This window comes from Suillus bovinus (genome assembly GCF_016758785.1).
Source record: "Suillus bovinus strain UH-Sbo-P2 chromosome Unknown EDB93scaffold_5, whole genome shotgun sequence".
Classification (NCBI taxonomy): Eukaryota; Fungi; Basidiomycota; class Agaricomycetes; order Boletales; family Suillaceae; genus Suillus; species Suillus bovinus.
Genome location: NW_024542061.1, coordinates 772,772 through 785,994, shown reverse-complemented (window position 1 = coordinate 785,994; position 13,223 = coordinate 772,772). Strand labels below are relative to the sequence as shown.

Sequence of the window (13,223 nt, the reverse complement as noted above, 5' to 3'; positions counted from 1 at the left end):
AAACGTAAGAGTTATTACGTAAGCGACAGTTCGAAGCTTGTTGCAGCTAGCTTCAGTTCAATTTCGAGAAATCAGGCAGAACCTGAACTGCGTAGCTGCCTGGTTGGTGAGTGAAGGCACTCTCGACGTTCGACCAGTTCAAGGCCATTTTTAGTCTCAAAATTTAGAGAAATGTCCGAATCCTTATATTCGTCTTGTGCGGATGTGCTCTCTGTGTGCCAGGCTGCAAAAGATGACCTTGCCGCTCTCCTCGATCCCAACACGGGATTTGCGCCTAGGCTACGACAATTGTGTCGCGACCAGTGTGTATCAAATATCTTACCAGCAGAACGCACCTCACCAGTTACCAGAATAACAGAAGCAGAGAATAGCGCGTCTTCTGATGTCTCTCAAGAGGAACTCGATGTCTTACGCATGGAGGCCAATACGTGGGGCCTTTTACAGGCTGTGATGCCGTGAGTGAACGCGTCTTACTGCTGATTCCTGACTCAAGGCGACTGCAGTGCCCGCAAGACCGAACCAGAACCACACATCCATCCCCGCACATTACTCGCGAAGAATCCTTATACGCCCACGTCAACACTAGCACAAGCAATCATGCATTCATCAGTGCTCCTCACAGAACTTGTCGTGGTACGAGAATGGCTTCACGAAACTGCCTCACAACCGCAACACCCAGAAGCCACCACAGGATACTGGAAGTTTACCAAACATAATATTATGCAGGCTTTACGCACGGGCTCAGGGGTTAGAGAGGGTCTGGTAAAAGAGCTAGATCCTGATGCCATGAACAGAGGTGATGGTCGGTCGTTAGCAGCTGATGACGCCGTGAGCCAAATAATAGCCTGTCAAAGCACTGACTAACATGCAATGATTTGCAGGGATCTGAGAAAAGCCTAGCACAAGCGCTCTATTCATTTGTTCGTGCTGGCAGATTGGATGAGGCAGTCGAATTATGCAGAAAAGCACATCAACCGTGGAGGGCTGCAAGCATCCGCGGTTCACTATTATTTCAGTGGCGAGCTATTGGTAAGTCAACTTGAAGCGCTAGGTATCATCCGGGCATCTCTGATCTGCTGACAGCAAACGAGCAACGGGATGACGACGGCATTGATGACGCCGAGGATGCCGAAGGATGGCAAGGAAACCCACGTCGAAAATTATGGAAATCGACGTGCGCAAGAGCGGCTTTGAATGTGCGCTATTCAACCATCTGTACACCATCTTTTTAACGTGTCCTTCAAGCCCAACCTCCCCGATCCAGAGCGCATTCTCTATGCAGCTCTCGCGCCCTGCCCGCAAACATTTAGTGTCCTCAAGTCTGCATGTCGGACATGGGAAGATCATCTATGGGCGCAGATCAGTATCCTATGTGAGGAGAAACAGACCGCTGAGATGATTAAACTGGGTGGTGGCTTCTGGGATGGAGGCCTAGCAGTATTAGAAAATACGCCTTCGCCACCGTCCCAAGAAGAAGATGCGGCTGAGGAAGAAGAGTGGGAGAGGGAAGCAACATCTACTTTGGAAACCCTGGGTAGTGTTCACGTGGAGGACGGGTACGGCCTACATATATGTGTCCATTTTCCGTTTGCTGAGCATCAGTCAGTCCTACCGCAGACCATGCATTCCACGTCTCTCAGCTGGCCATCATTCTCGATCGGACAAATTCATTGCTAGAAACCTTTGCAGCTGGACTCAAGGATGGAAATTTTGATCCCGAATCATCAGAGTAAGCTGGACAACGTGCGTTTGACGTTCTCTAACAAAGCAGCAGGTACCCTACGATGACGCGTTTCTTTGCCCACCTCTGCCTTTATTTGCGAATGATTGACATTCCAGTGCCGCCACTCGCGACCCAAGTCATTCTCGAGGCTTACCTACAAGTGTTGGAGGTGAGAAATTGTCCTTAGCTATTTCTTTCCGCACTAATATTCTTGTCAGGCTGCAGGCCAGCGAGAGTTGATCGCCATGTATGCCGGTGCACTAGGAGACAACGCAGTTGAACGATATGCGATGTTTTTGACTTCGCTCGAACTGACTGCGGACATAAACGAACGTCGATTAGCATTGACTCGCGCACGAGAACATGGTCTGGACGTTCACAGGGTGGCAGTGGTCACTGCCGAGCGAACAATCGATAGAGCATTCGAGGTTGGCAGGACTTGCATCTCACAAAGCTCACGTGCTGAACACTACTTGCAGCTTCTACCCCAAATGAAGGGACCGCTTCCTTCTGTCATTGCGTTGCAGGCCACTCCTTCTGATATCGAGCTTCTCCTGCTTCGATCGATAGAGTGGACGACGTTCGAGGATGGAACGCATAATACCGCACTGGAACAGGCGACCGTCATTTTGCGGTACTTCCTAGGTAAGCTTGTTGTCGATGTTCTACTATCATATTTAATCCATGACTTCCAGGGGCAGGGAGGGTTTCGCTTGCAAAGAACCTGATGGAGGTGCTTCCTCGTGAACTCGCCTCCATCGACCAGCCTGAGGAACGAGCCACAGAATACCTTCACTACAGGCAGTTCTTCACTATCTGGGACAGTCTTGACCGTGTTGTGCAGTGCCAGGGTCTAGAGGTGTCGATAATGAACCGGGATACGAGGGCCGCTTGGCTAAGCGACTACAAAGGACTTATCGACCAGGCTCACGATGCCGTCGTGAAACTACTCACCTCGGATTGGATGATGCCTGACGACACAGGAGATCGCCGTTCCCGCGAGCTAACTCGCGTTCGGCAGATATACGTCCCCGAGCTTGTACTACGACTGCATGCCATGCTCTATGCCTCTCGAGAGCATGTCCCAGAGTAAGCATGTCTTCGCATACAGTGTCTGCAGCTCTAATACATCTTTTTCAGAAATTTGAAGCGCGCATTGGAGCTTGCTAACATTGTTGCGGATTCGAGGTACAAACTATATGACGATTTCTTGCATCTCGATGGCCGAAGGCTTGGGGAGTACCTTGACGCTGTGCGCCGGGCGACGATAGCTAGCTTGGACGGGGGCGGATCGGATCCTTTCAAGATTTTTTTATTGTAATTTATCTTTACAAGTTGCCCGAGGCCTAATTCCAGACTGTTTACGAATATCAATAGCATGAAGGCTGAATGCTCACAGTCAAGTGCCGTTTGAGCTAGCTCGCGAGCCTGCGAGCAAGCAAAGCTCAACAAGTGCTTACTAAGCAAGTGAACGATCTAATAACTTCAATAAGTTGATATGCACGCATCTTGCTTCTTCTCTTCATCTCTCGCTCACTCGTCTTCTCGAGTTCTGGCGCTTCGCACATCTGACAAAATGCGTCCGACCTGGTCGTTATCGCACGTCTCTATCCGATCAAAGATGAGTTCTTCTCAGTCCATTCAGTTTATCGGCTTGTAGCCACGACGAGTTGAGTGACATAGTATCACACTATTCACGTCAGTGTTTCTACAATCTTCTTACGGCTGCATACATTCACCTTCTCGTTTTATCTTCTTCGTGATAATACATCATGTGTCCATTAATGCCTCGCATTTGAATTTTGCTTGTTAAATGTGACGAGCCCTCGACGAGGAGTTTTATTCGACTGCGTTATGCTTTGATATAGGATCTCCTCCGGCGCATTGGCAGCCTCTTGCTCGCCTTGGCACATATACTTTGGCGCTCATCTACACGCTGTGGCGTCTGTGCTTCGGCACCCACAGACCCAGTCCCTCGAAGCTATTGACACGCTTCGGCGCGCTCGTGCTTATTTAGTGGATTGCTATTTGCACGATTCAGCGATCGCACTTCAGAGCTTGCATTTCACTTGCAGCGCATATACTCAGTCTTTTGTATGCTTTCCTCTTATCGTGTTTAGACACATCATCTGTAGTGGATCGGTAGCCATCCGCGCGGTTCGGAGTGTCTATTCTGGAGCACACACTTTGGCAGCCGTCTTCACACTTCAGCAATCGTGCCTCGGCCCTTGAACTTCATTCACAGCGCATACATGCTGTATTTTCAGCGCATATATCCAGTCCTTTACGTGCTTCCAATGTCTTTCTCCCCTTTAGACTGCTACCTCCGCTTCAAGCCATTTTTAGCTTCCTTTCTCTTGATGTACACCTGTCACCTGGAGTTCGCTCATCTGCGTTTTGCGTGGTGGGGTATCTCTCGGAAAGGCATTTGCACAACCACAGCTGTGGATGGTTTACTTTCTTTTACATCGTGCTTGGCTGTCACGAGTACGCGCGACCGCGACGGTGGGTCGACACCTCTTCTCTGTTGGTCGTGCATGACCGCGTAATGCGGGTCGATGCCTTCCTCTTTTGGGTTGTGCATGACTGCACTTGCGCAGATCGATGCCTTCCTTTCTTTGCAGGAGTGTGCGTGACCGCGACGGCGGGTCGACGCCTCTCCTCTGTTGGTCGCGCATGACCGTGTAACGCGGGCCGATGCCTTCCTCTTTTTGGGTCGTGCATGACTGCACTGGTGCAGATCGATGCCTTCCTTTCTTCGCAGGAGTGTGCGTGACCGCGACGGCGGGTCGATGCCTCTCCTTTTGGTTGCGCATGACCGTGTAACGCGGGCTGATGCCTTCCTCTTCTGGGTTGTGCATGACTGCACCTGTGCAGATCGATGCCTTCTTCCATTGCAGAAGTGTGCGTGACCGCGACGGCGGGTCGACACCTCTTCTCTGTTGGTTGTGCATGACCGTGTAACGCCGACCGATGCCTCCCCCCTGGTGGATTGCTCATGACTGCACTTATGCAGGTCGATGCCTTCCTTTCCTTACAAGAGCGCGCGTTATCGCAATGGCGGGTCTACGACTCATTTCTGTTGTAAATACCTCTCTTTTGCTTAGTATCCTGTTCAGCACTACTTTGTGCTTTCTGATACCTGTTTCGCTTCATGTCGTCCGGCCCCCTTCTATTGCTCTAGACACTGGTTTTGGAACTCGATTGCGTCGGCCACCTGTTCTACGGTGCTGCGCCTCCTTATGGGACTGTGTGGCTGCTTTCTTGTAAGGCTGGTCGAGGTATGTGCGACCGCCGGAGGAGGGACCGACTCTCTTCATTCGGACCATTGTTACTTGTTCGCCGGCGGTACATGTGTTTCGCTATCACCATTCCTTCCGCCAGATTCATTGGCATCTGTTTATCACCTTCGACTTTCATTTCACTTAGAGGATTTTTATCTCGTCTACCTGGATATTTGTACCATTTTACTGTTTTGTACACATTAGCACTCAGTGCCCACAAGGACACTGCGAATAGTGTCCAAGGTGACAGAAGGGGTGACCGCTGGTAATTTCACTTGATCGCGACTCACCCCTACACTACATATATCGTGTAGCGTAGAGTCATCTGGAACCGCGCGTACTCTGCAAACATGGTGCCTCGGTTAGCTTAGAAAACCGACTTTCAATTATATGTTAATTTCCCACGTCAATAATCTTCAAGCGCTTCGTCTTGTCCGTGTGCGTGAGCGACGCCTATGGCATCGTTGGCGTTGGTTCTTCGCGTCACAATCGCTCTTAGCACTCAAGGATTCTTCCAGCCAGATGAATACTTCCAGGCGTTAGAACCCGCCCACCACTACGTCTTTGGATATGGACACCTCACATGGGAGTGGGTTAGCCCAGCACCCCTTCGGAGTATCATCTACCCTGCGTTGAATATACCTCCCTTTTGGCTTATAAAAATACTTGGCCTCGATGCAAGATACCCTGAGTTACTCGTGAGCTTTCCATTTATTTTGCCATTCTTTAGCCTCATTCGACGAGTCAGATAGCTGGCCCACGCATCGTCCATGGTTTGTTGGCTGCTATCACAGATATATGGATCCTTAAAATTACAAGGCAAGTTCTCGACGATACGTTTGTACCAACTGCAGTGCGATTTCTCAAAACCGAGCGTAATTGACGACTGAATTGATCTCCTGCAGTACTTCGTCTCTCTGACATCTCTGTTCCACTCATTGTCGCTTTCACGTTCCATGTCGAACTCCCTCGAAACGTCATTGACGACAGTTGCACTAAGCTACTATCCTTGGAACAATACGCGGTCCATGCAGGTGCAGTCGTCAGTCGCCCAAACTGGCCGTTATTGTGACAAGACATCTCATGTAAGGAACAGGACAAGAATGCGCATGTGCATTGTGTTCGCCGCGCTGGCGTGCGCAATAAGACCAACCAATTCTATCATCTGGGTCTACATGTTTGGCCTTCTCTTCCTGCGTCTCGGGCTTCGCCTGAGTCAGGGGTTCATCCTTATTCGCGATTGTTGCGTTATTGGGTTGGTCGCATTCGTCCATTTGCGCGAAAACCAACTCATAATTTTCAGAGCCGCGACTATCCTGGCAGTCTTTGCACTCGATTCAGCCTTTTATGGCAGGCCTGTGCTAAGTTTGTTAAATTTTCTGCGAGTTAATGCGTCGCCTGTATCATTGTTCTACGGCTCCAACCCTTGGCATTATTACATGTCACAGGCCCTCCCGGTTCTCTGTTCTACATCCTTGCCATTCGTGCTGCATGGTATGCTCCTCGCAGTGAAGAACGATGAGAAAAAACCGAAGACAATGCTCGGCTGTATCTTGTGGACATTGACGATATTCTCATTTGTTGGACATAAAGAATGGCGTTTTCTCCACCCGCTCCTCCCAATGTTACACATCTTTGCATCAAGGTCCCTAGTGGAATTGTATCATCGCCGCGCGAAAGCCGAGGTCAAAGTTCCCCGGGAAATGAGAAAGAACACAATAGCCAAGACCTTCTTACTCCCAATTCGCGCTCGAGATCTGTGCCTTCTCTTATTGGCCGTCCCAGCCTCGATATATGTGGTGTTCTTCCATTGCGTAGGACAAATCAAAGTCATGTCGTATTTGCGGAGCTTACCTCCCGAGAACCTGACGTCCGTGGGGTTCTTGACACCTTGTCATTCAACCCCGTGGCAGGCCTACCTTCACCGGCCCGAGCTTGCAACTACCGGGAGAATGTGGGCTCTTGGGTGCGAGCCGCCATTGGGGTAAATAATCACCATTGTCATAATTTTCGCTTGGATTTGATGTTTTGTACTCAGACTTCAACATCCTAGCGACTACAAGGACCAGACAGATATCTTTTTCGAAGCACCTTTGGAATATATGCGAACACATTTTCCGTCGCATGTGGACACTTCGTACCCCCCTTCGGACTTCGCTTCATCAGTACCAAACATCACATTCGTTGAGACACTTCAGGTTGTTGAACAAAGTTCACGATCTTGGGATTTAGGCTGGCGGCATGAGTGGCCACAATATATAGTACTGTTTGGTGCGCTTTTACGGGAGCCAGGCGTGTTGGACCTATTCCGGAATCAGGGTTACGAAGAGGTGTGGAAGGGTGGGTTTGAGTGGGAAGGGGAGGGTCAGAGAAGGGGTGCTGTTCGGGTTTGGAAACACATCCGTTGAATTCATCCTCAGCCACAAAAAATCAGATCGCCTGACGCATATGATTGGACATGAAAATGATGATTGGGTGAGGGGAGCAATCCAAAGAATGTAAAAGATGTATCTGGGAAATTAATACGGCTACACGGCGTGCCGGGTGGCCAAATGTCCACCGGAGTTCATCTACTTTGCATTCTGACGTTGCATGCGAGTGAGCTGTGATGACACCATATGTTAGCAAGGAAGCTGATCTGACGGGGTGATTACTGACTCTGCGACGCTTCTTCAACCTGAATAGGAGAGCAATCAATCAGTCTGTCATTCCTTCACATTGGAGTATGAAACATACTTGTGCTTCTTCATCTTCTTTCGCTTCTTTCGCTTTGTGCTATCAGCGTAGATAGTGACCCACTCCTGTGCAGACTCTTTCGCATTAATTGCGCTACCTTCTGCAGTCTCCTCACTCAAGCCAAGTTTTGCCAAAGTGTTTTGCCAGGACACTATTCCGCCCACGCGGTTCATGACCAATGCATGACCAAGCTGCCTCGCGGCATCAGCATCGGTCTCAAACGAGGATTCTGGCGGCTCGTCGAGAGTAGCAAATTTCCCTGACTGCGATTGAGTCGTTGAAAACTCCTCCGGTGACTGAAAGAATGGCGCATCCTGGGGCGCAGACTCAAAGATGGTAGATGGCGGCTGAGATAAGAGCAAAAGCGGTCGGTGCAATGAGAAAAACTGGTGAAGATTGAAATCCTGTGACGATATTGTGGGATGAACTTGGTGATGGGATTGGTTTGAAAACGCCGAAGGCGACGTGAATGGCAGGGAAGTGTTACTTCGTGCTGCGTCGACCGCGTTCGAGGTTGGAATCGAAGGATTTTCATCTGCACCTCCGACCTTCATCTTGCCATTCCCATTTCCAGAGCTGCTACTGCTTGTTCCATCGCTAGATGCGACGCTGGTGTTTCCGTTGTCAACCTTTGTTCTGCCGGAAGAAACGACAGGCTTGGGAGGTTTAGCGGAATTGAAGTATCGTCCTCCGCCTGGTTTAGACGAGAAAAAAGAAGAATATGCTCTGTAGTTCACCGCTGGCGGTCTGAAAAGACGTGGTAGGAAGGACATAAGGGCCTTCCTTCTAGCGTCTGGCCAGTAATAGTGAAAGGACTTGCTGTTGTGTACTACAAGAGAGTGTTCAACCAAAACGGGATTGTTGTGGCGCAATACTGACAGTGAGTCGGCCGAAAGAGCGTCAAGTTGCAACCTTCCGGATGCCTCCTCACTCGCATGCTCTCTATACACGTTGAACACTGGATACTTAATTAACTGGTCGGACTCTTCAATTTTTTAATATCTGATCAAGCGGGCGTCCATCGGAATGCCTTCGGAAATCGGAAGACGCACACCGTCGTGAGAAAATGTGGGGATATACTGCTGTACTACCACGGCCACCACATACCTGGATTCTTGGCGCGGGGCGCCCGCCGCCTTCTATATACACCAGTCCTATTAATCGTATCGATCAATCTCGTTATGTCCGTTTCTCCTCCTGTATTCAATATCCATACGCCCACATCTTCTTTCGCGCTCATCCACTCTCGTAAGCATTACAACAATATAACACGATGAAACTGATCATCATATGTCCGACAGTCAAAGATAATACCATACAGCAATTGTATGATAAGCTCTCGAGGAAGTCCAACACGGGGTTTCACGGAAATCGCGTTGGTCCCGGTTGGATCAAGTACAATTGGAATGACACCATGTGGAATCTGGATGACGGTATTGATCCTTCTACATCCACTCGCCCTTTCCTTGCTAAAATGCCTTATACAGAAAGTGACTACACCATTTTTGTATGGAGGCATAAAGCACCTTCTACGTCCCAACAACCCACATCCGACATAACGCCAACGCTACACGTTCACGATCCTGCAGCTCAGCTCCCAGAGCCACCTGCGTATTGCAACCCATCCTTTTACCTATTTAGCCCTACACGTGTGACTTCCCCCCGTCCTCGGTCAGCGCGGAGCGCCAAGTCTCACAAGTCTAGGGCATCACTAGATGCCGAAGGGATCTCAGGGGCTGCGAAGCACAGAAGGGATTTTGAGAGATTTCATAGCGAAAATGGTGTACGCACTGTTTTAGGCACTATCGGCCCAGTCGACAATGGTACGCAAGCGCTTGTTCGGTCTCACAACGTGCACTCAGGTTCCATATCGTTATAGTCCGCATGCTCTTGAAGAACGGTTACCGTCACGTCTACATTTCACGAAAGTTTGCGTTGAGGCATGGGTTTATTCCAGCAGACGCAGCGCCAGGGCACTATGGCTACAGTGGCCTTGTCAACCTTGGCAAATGGCCGATCACCTTGAAGACAGCTACAGATTTCACTGATAGCACACAAACTAACAACGTCTCAAGTGCAGCACAAAGCTTGCCACCCAGCAAGTCAAAGACCGTTTCTGTCCCCGTCTTCTTATCCGAGGAGCCGCACTTTGACGTTGTGCTTGGCCGCTCGTTCTTTGAGAAACGCCAAATAAAGACCTCATCTATAGATCCTACCGAGGTTATCTGTCTTGACACAGGGGACAAAATCGAGTGTGAATTGGTCATACTCAAAGATGGTAGGGGTCAAATTGTCACTGTTACATAGTATTTCGATGAATTGGACGTATGATATTAGCAACTGCTGTACACGGAATAATACATATAATACATCACAAGTATGGGTTTTGCTCTGACCAGGTCGCCATAACAGGTCCGCTGTTCCATGTCAGTGTAACAGGATCTGGGATAGAATCTATCTCTTTCACATAATGGATTCCTTCATGAATGTTCAAAATGCCTATGCGATGCCTGTGGATATGAATGTTCGCCACCAACCCAATCGTGAGACAACGTATCACATACTGTTCCTCGATGTGACAAGCCATGCTTCGCAGAAGCTTACCAGCACCCACACTTCGTCGACATAGAAGACATCGATATGTTCTTGGCGGCCTTCCAGATAGGAGGTGCGATTGCAGTCGTGACTTGCTACCTTCAGAAGCTTGATTGTTGTGTAAGTGATTGTGTTCGAGCTGTAAAGGTTTCAGATACCAAAAGTGAGATCAAGAACACAGAACATACACCCTTCCTCCAATGCATGACAGTCTTGCCATCAGGATGGCATGCGAAACAGTAAAATGGAGTGCTTGCTTTGTCCATGTGTGCAAGCGTAGCAGTCCGAGGATCCTGACAGCAACTGCGAATGACATGAATGGCGAGTACTGTGGAAGACCTGAATTTCGGAGACCATGGAGAAGAACCGAGCGAATAATACGCGATGCGGGCCACTTGTTCCTTAAAAGAATCATTCCTTTCTTTGTTTGAGCCCCTTGGAAAATCAAGGCTGCAGTTGTGCGCAACAGCATCGACCCAGAAGAAGAGCTGTTCGCATGCATTGCAGACAAAAACACTGGTTGCAAGTTGGCGAATATCTCCAACTGGTGCATATTCCTTTGGATACCCATTCGTGATGATTGCAGCAAGCTGTTGATCGACCTGTCTCCGCCAGTTCCTTACTAGGTTAGGAAGGGCAACAAAAGCCGGTAAAAAGGTATCACGCTCTACTACGACATGGGCAGGTAATTTGATGATGTCGTCGAAAGGTTTGAACTGCGCAACGTCAGCGATATGAGGTAATACGTCGACGTCAGTATTCGGAAATGACGCAGGTTCAGCCAAGAAATCGATCCAGGCCTGGAGGAGAATCCTCCGACGAGAATTATAGAGCGTTTCTTCCATACGGATCGTTCGCATTTCTGACATATACTCTGTTAGAATTGGGCGAATGCGGCTCCAAACTGTATGAAAATAAATCATTTATAGAGCTTCAAAAAAATCACGAGACCAACTTCGAGTAGTGAGAGGTCGTGAATCTTTGATGGCACGATGTTTGGATATTTTCCACCAAGTATGATAATCGATCTCAGGTTTCCACCCTGCTGTTTCTAACCACTCCTTGATGCTAAAACTAGATGTCAGCGAATATATATGTTAGCGTACGGTTGATCTTACACTCGTTTTCGCCCCTCTCGTATCTGATGTAACTCATCAGATCGGGCCCTATTAACTCCAGAGAGCCATGCTTTGCAAGCATCAGCATGCTTCAAGTCACATCATTTACAATTTTGACACTCGAGTGAAGTGTGGCGTACCTCACGAGTAGCACGCATGGCCTTCTTTGTGTCTTCGATGACTAGCGTTTGTTCGTCACAGTCTAAACCGTTGAGCCTCAGACTGAGAGCCTCGTACTGCGATGTCTGGATCATTTCCGTGAACCCTATCCGTTATCATTATCAACCGGACCGGAGCATGAGAGATGGTACTCATACGTAAGCGCAAGTCACGGAAAATATATGTTGGGAGAAGTTCAGTTATGTTTGGACAAAGTCGAGTGATGACGGGTTTTGAATATGCTGGCTCCATACTGAAAGATAATATTCATTTAGAGTAAGAACGTGCAAGAGAACTTCGTACTTTATATGGATTCTCAGACATGGCCCGCAATATTTTACTCGAAACTGCCAGATGATGTTAAAACCGATTGCACGGCAGTTCTGTACGTTTGGTGTTGGAGGATGTCTTTATGGAAAATATGGAAGATGACCCACGTGACAGTGTGGATCAAACGCAAGGCAAGCATACTGTGGCTCACTCAAATCTGGTGGACATTCGGGAAGGTTCGGGATAAGTGACCGGGAGGCTCTCCAAATGAAAGCATTTGATTTTCGCATAAGTAAATTCCGAAATGCTTTAGAGGTACGAGCTAGATTGAGGAGGTCAAGCGGTTTCAGAAACCCAAAAATCTGTTGCGATGGATGATGATTGAGCTGGACGTTATACGCGAGAAGTGAAGCTTACCTCGAAAAGAACATCCAAGTTAATGGTGGGTAGGAGGGAGAGACCTCCTTTCCTGGCTCTCGACCTGACTGGCTTGGTGTCCTGAGCTTCTACTAGTAGGGATTCAGAGCCTTGGGAATCTTCGTATCTGGGTCTCTTCATCTGGTCTGCAACATGAAGAAATGTCAGCAAAATGTAAATGTGGTCATGAGGAGCAACTCACGCAAGTGAAGTCGCTTTGGAGACGTCATTGAAAAGGGTGTCACAGGGCCGTAGACCGCCGGGGGACAGGGCGACCTCGGAATAGTACTCAGGGCACTCCGCAGGGTAGCTATAGGATACCGAACAAGGATAAGAGCGGTGTTTTCAAGCAAACTATGAGAGGGAGTCGAGTAGTAACTGAGTACGATGGGGGATGTTTAAGTATTGGAGAGAAAGCATGGAATTCGCGCTGCATGATTATATGGTACTGATTATCATTGACGCATGTCCTTTGTTAACTTTAGCTTAAACAGCACCTCGCTTAGTAAGCAAGACTTGATCTTGCCGCCTGCCACACCTATTTGAATCGTCCTAAGTGTGGCAGAATGCTACTACCAAATTAGGATACACATCCGGCTCGAATTGAGAAAACAAATATTACCCAGGTTGTTCCGCGGACCTCGATGCTAGTCACTTTCCTAATTTGGCATGACACATATTTGCAAGAATGGCGAATGAGCCACACCTCATATATACAGCGTAGGTGGAAAATCGCAAGCAAAATTTCAGCTAACCAGTCACAATGCAATGGTGGATGAGTGCTGAATCCTGAAAAACTTGACGTGTGTGAGAATATCAGAACCTCGAGGTCCACGGCTAACTGCCGAGCATCGAAGGCACGGAGCTCAATATCAAGACATCTTGGGACGAAAATACTACCTAGCAAATAAGGCATTGTGC

The 13,223-nt window shown here is 48.6% G+C and overlaps 5 protein-coding genes across 5 annotated transcripts; 3 read left to right on the top strand and 2 right to left on the bottom strand.

The window, feature by feature from the left end:
* The first annotated feature begins 28 nt into the window (after positions 1 to 28).
* On the top strand, positions 29 to 3,172 carry EDB93DRAFT_1121628 (nuclear pore protein 84/107). Its single transcript, XM_041448559.1, has 12 exons — positions 29 to 302; positions 351 to 455; positions 504 to 828; positions 882 to 1,029; positions 1,084 to 1,196; positions 1,246 to 1,556; positions 1,607 to 1,729; positions 1,775 to 1,892; positions 1,942 to 2,151; positions 2,203 to 2,368; positions 2,419 to 2,812; positions 2,864 to 3,172. Exons 1-12 carry the CDS (start codon positions 172 to 174, stop codon positions 3,042 to 3,044), a joined length of 2,325 nt encoding a protein of 774 aa, XP_041312214.1. The 5' UTR covers positions 29 to 171; the 3' UTR covers positions 3,045 to 3,172.
* A 2,249-nt stretch (positions 3,173 to 5,421) lies between these two features.
* Positions 5,422 to 7,415, top strand: EDB93DRAFT_1219912 (glycosyltransferase family 22 protein; the record flags this gene model as incomplete). Its single annotated transcript, XM_041451131.1, has 6 exons — positions 5,422 to 5,705; positions 5,756 to 5,860; positions 5,913 to 6,049; positions 6,104 to 6,262; positions 6,311 to 6,991; positions 7,046 to 7,415. The coding sequence occupies exons 1-6, from the start codon at positions 5,463 to 5,465 to the stop codon at positions 7,413 to 7,415; spliced, it is 1,695 nt and encodes a 564-aa protein (XP_041312213.1). The 5' UTR covers positions 5,422 to 5,462.
* EDB93DRAFT_672776 (uncharacterized protein) lies at positions 7,327 to 8,848 on the bottom strand. Its single transcript, XM_041457064.1, has 3 exons — positions 8,623 to 8,848; positions 7,666 to 8,572; positions 7,327 to 7,610 (listed from the first exon to the last, which is right to left on the bottom strand). The coding sequence occupies exons 1-2, from the start codon at positions 8,678 to 8,680 to the stop codon at positions 7,713 to 7,715; spliced, it is 918 nt and encodes a 305-aa protein (XP_041312212.1). The 5' UTR covers positions 8,681 to 8,848; the 3' UTR covers positions 7,327 to 7,610; positions 7,666 to 7,712.
* On the top strand, positions 8,721 to 10,132 carry EDB93DRAFT_672827 (uncharacterized protein). The gene is made up of 4 exons (XM_041457065.1): positions 8,721 to 8,991; positions 9,045 to 9,176; positions 9,231 to 9,566; positions 9,623 to 10,132. Exons 1-4 carry the CDS (start codon positions 8,925 to 8,927, stop codon positions 10,048 to 10,050), a joined length of 963 nt encoding a protein of 320 aa, XP_041312211.1. The 5' UTR covers positions 8,721 to 8,924; the 3' UTR covers positions 10,051 to 10,132.
* Positions 9,869 to 12,793, bottom strand: EDB93DRAFT_672847 (uncharacterized protein). The gene is made up of 11 exons (XM_041457066.1): positions 12,507 to 12,793; positions 12,303 to 12,448; positions 12,053 to 12,247; positions 11,919 to 11,998; positions 11,774 to 11,868; positions 11,597 to 11,721; positions 11,457 to 11,545; positions 11,294 to 11,406; positions 10,527 to 11,242; positions 10,308 to 10,477; positions 9,869 to 10,253 (listed from the first exon to the last, which is right to left on the bottom strand). The coding sequence occupies exons 2-11, from the start codon at positions 12,441 to 12,443 to the stop codon at positions 10,115 to 10,117; spliced, it is 1,863 nt and encodes a 620-aa protein (XP_041312210.1). The 5' UTR covers positions 12,444 to 12,448; positions 12,507 to 12,793; the 3' UTR covers positions 9,869 to 10,114.
* Positions 12,794 to 13,223: the final 430 nt, after the last annotated feature.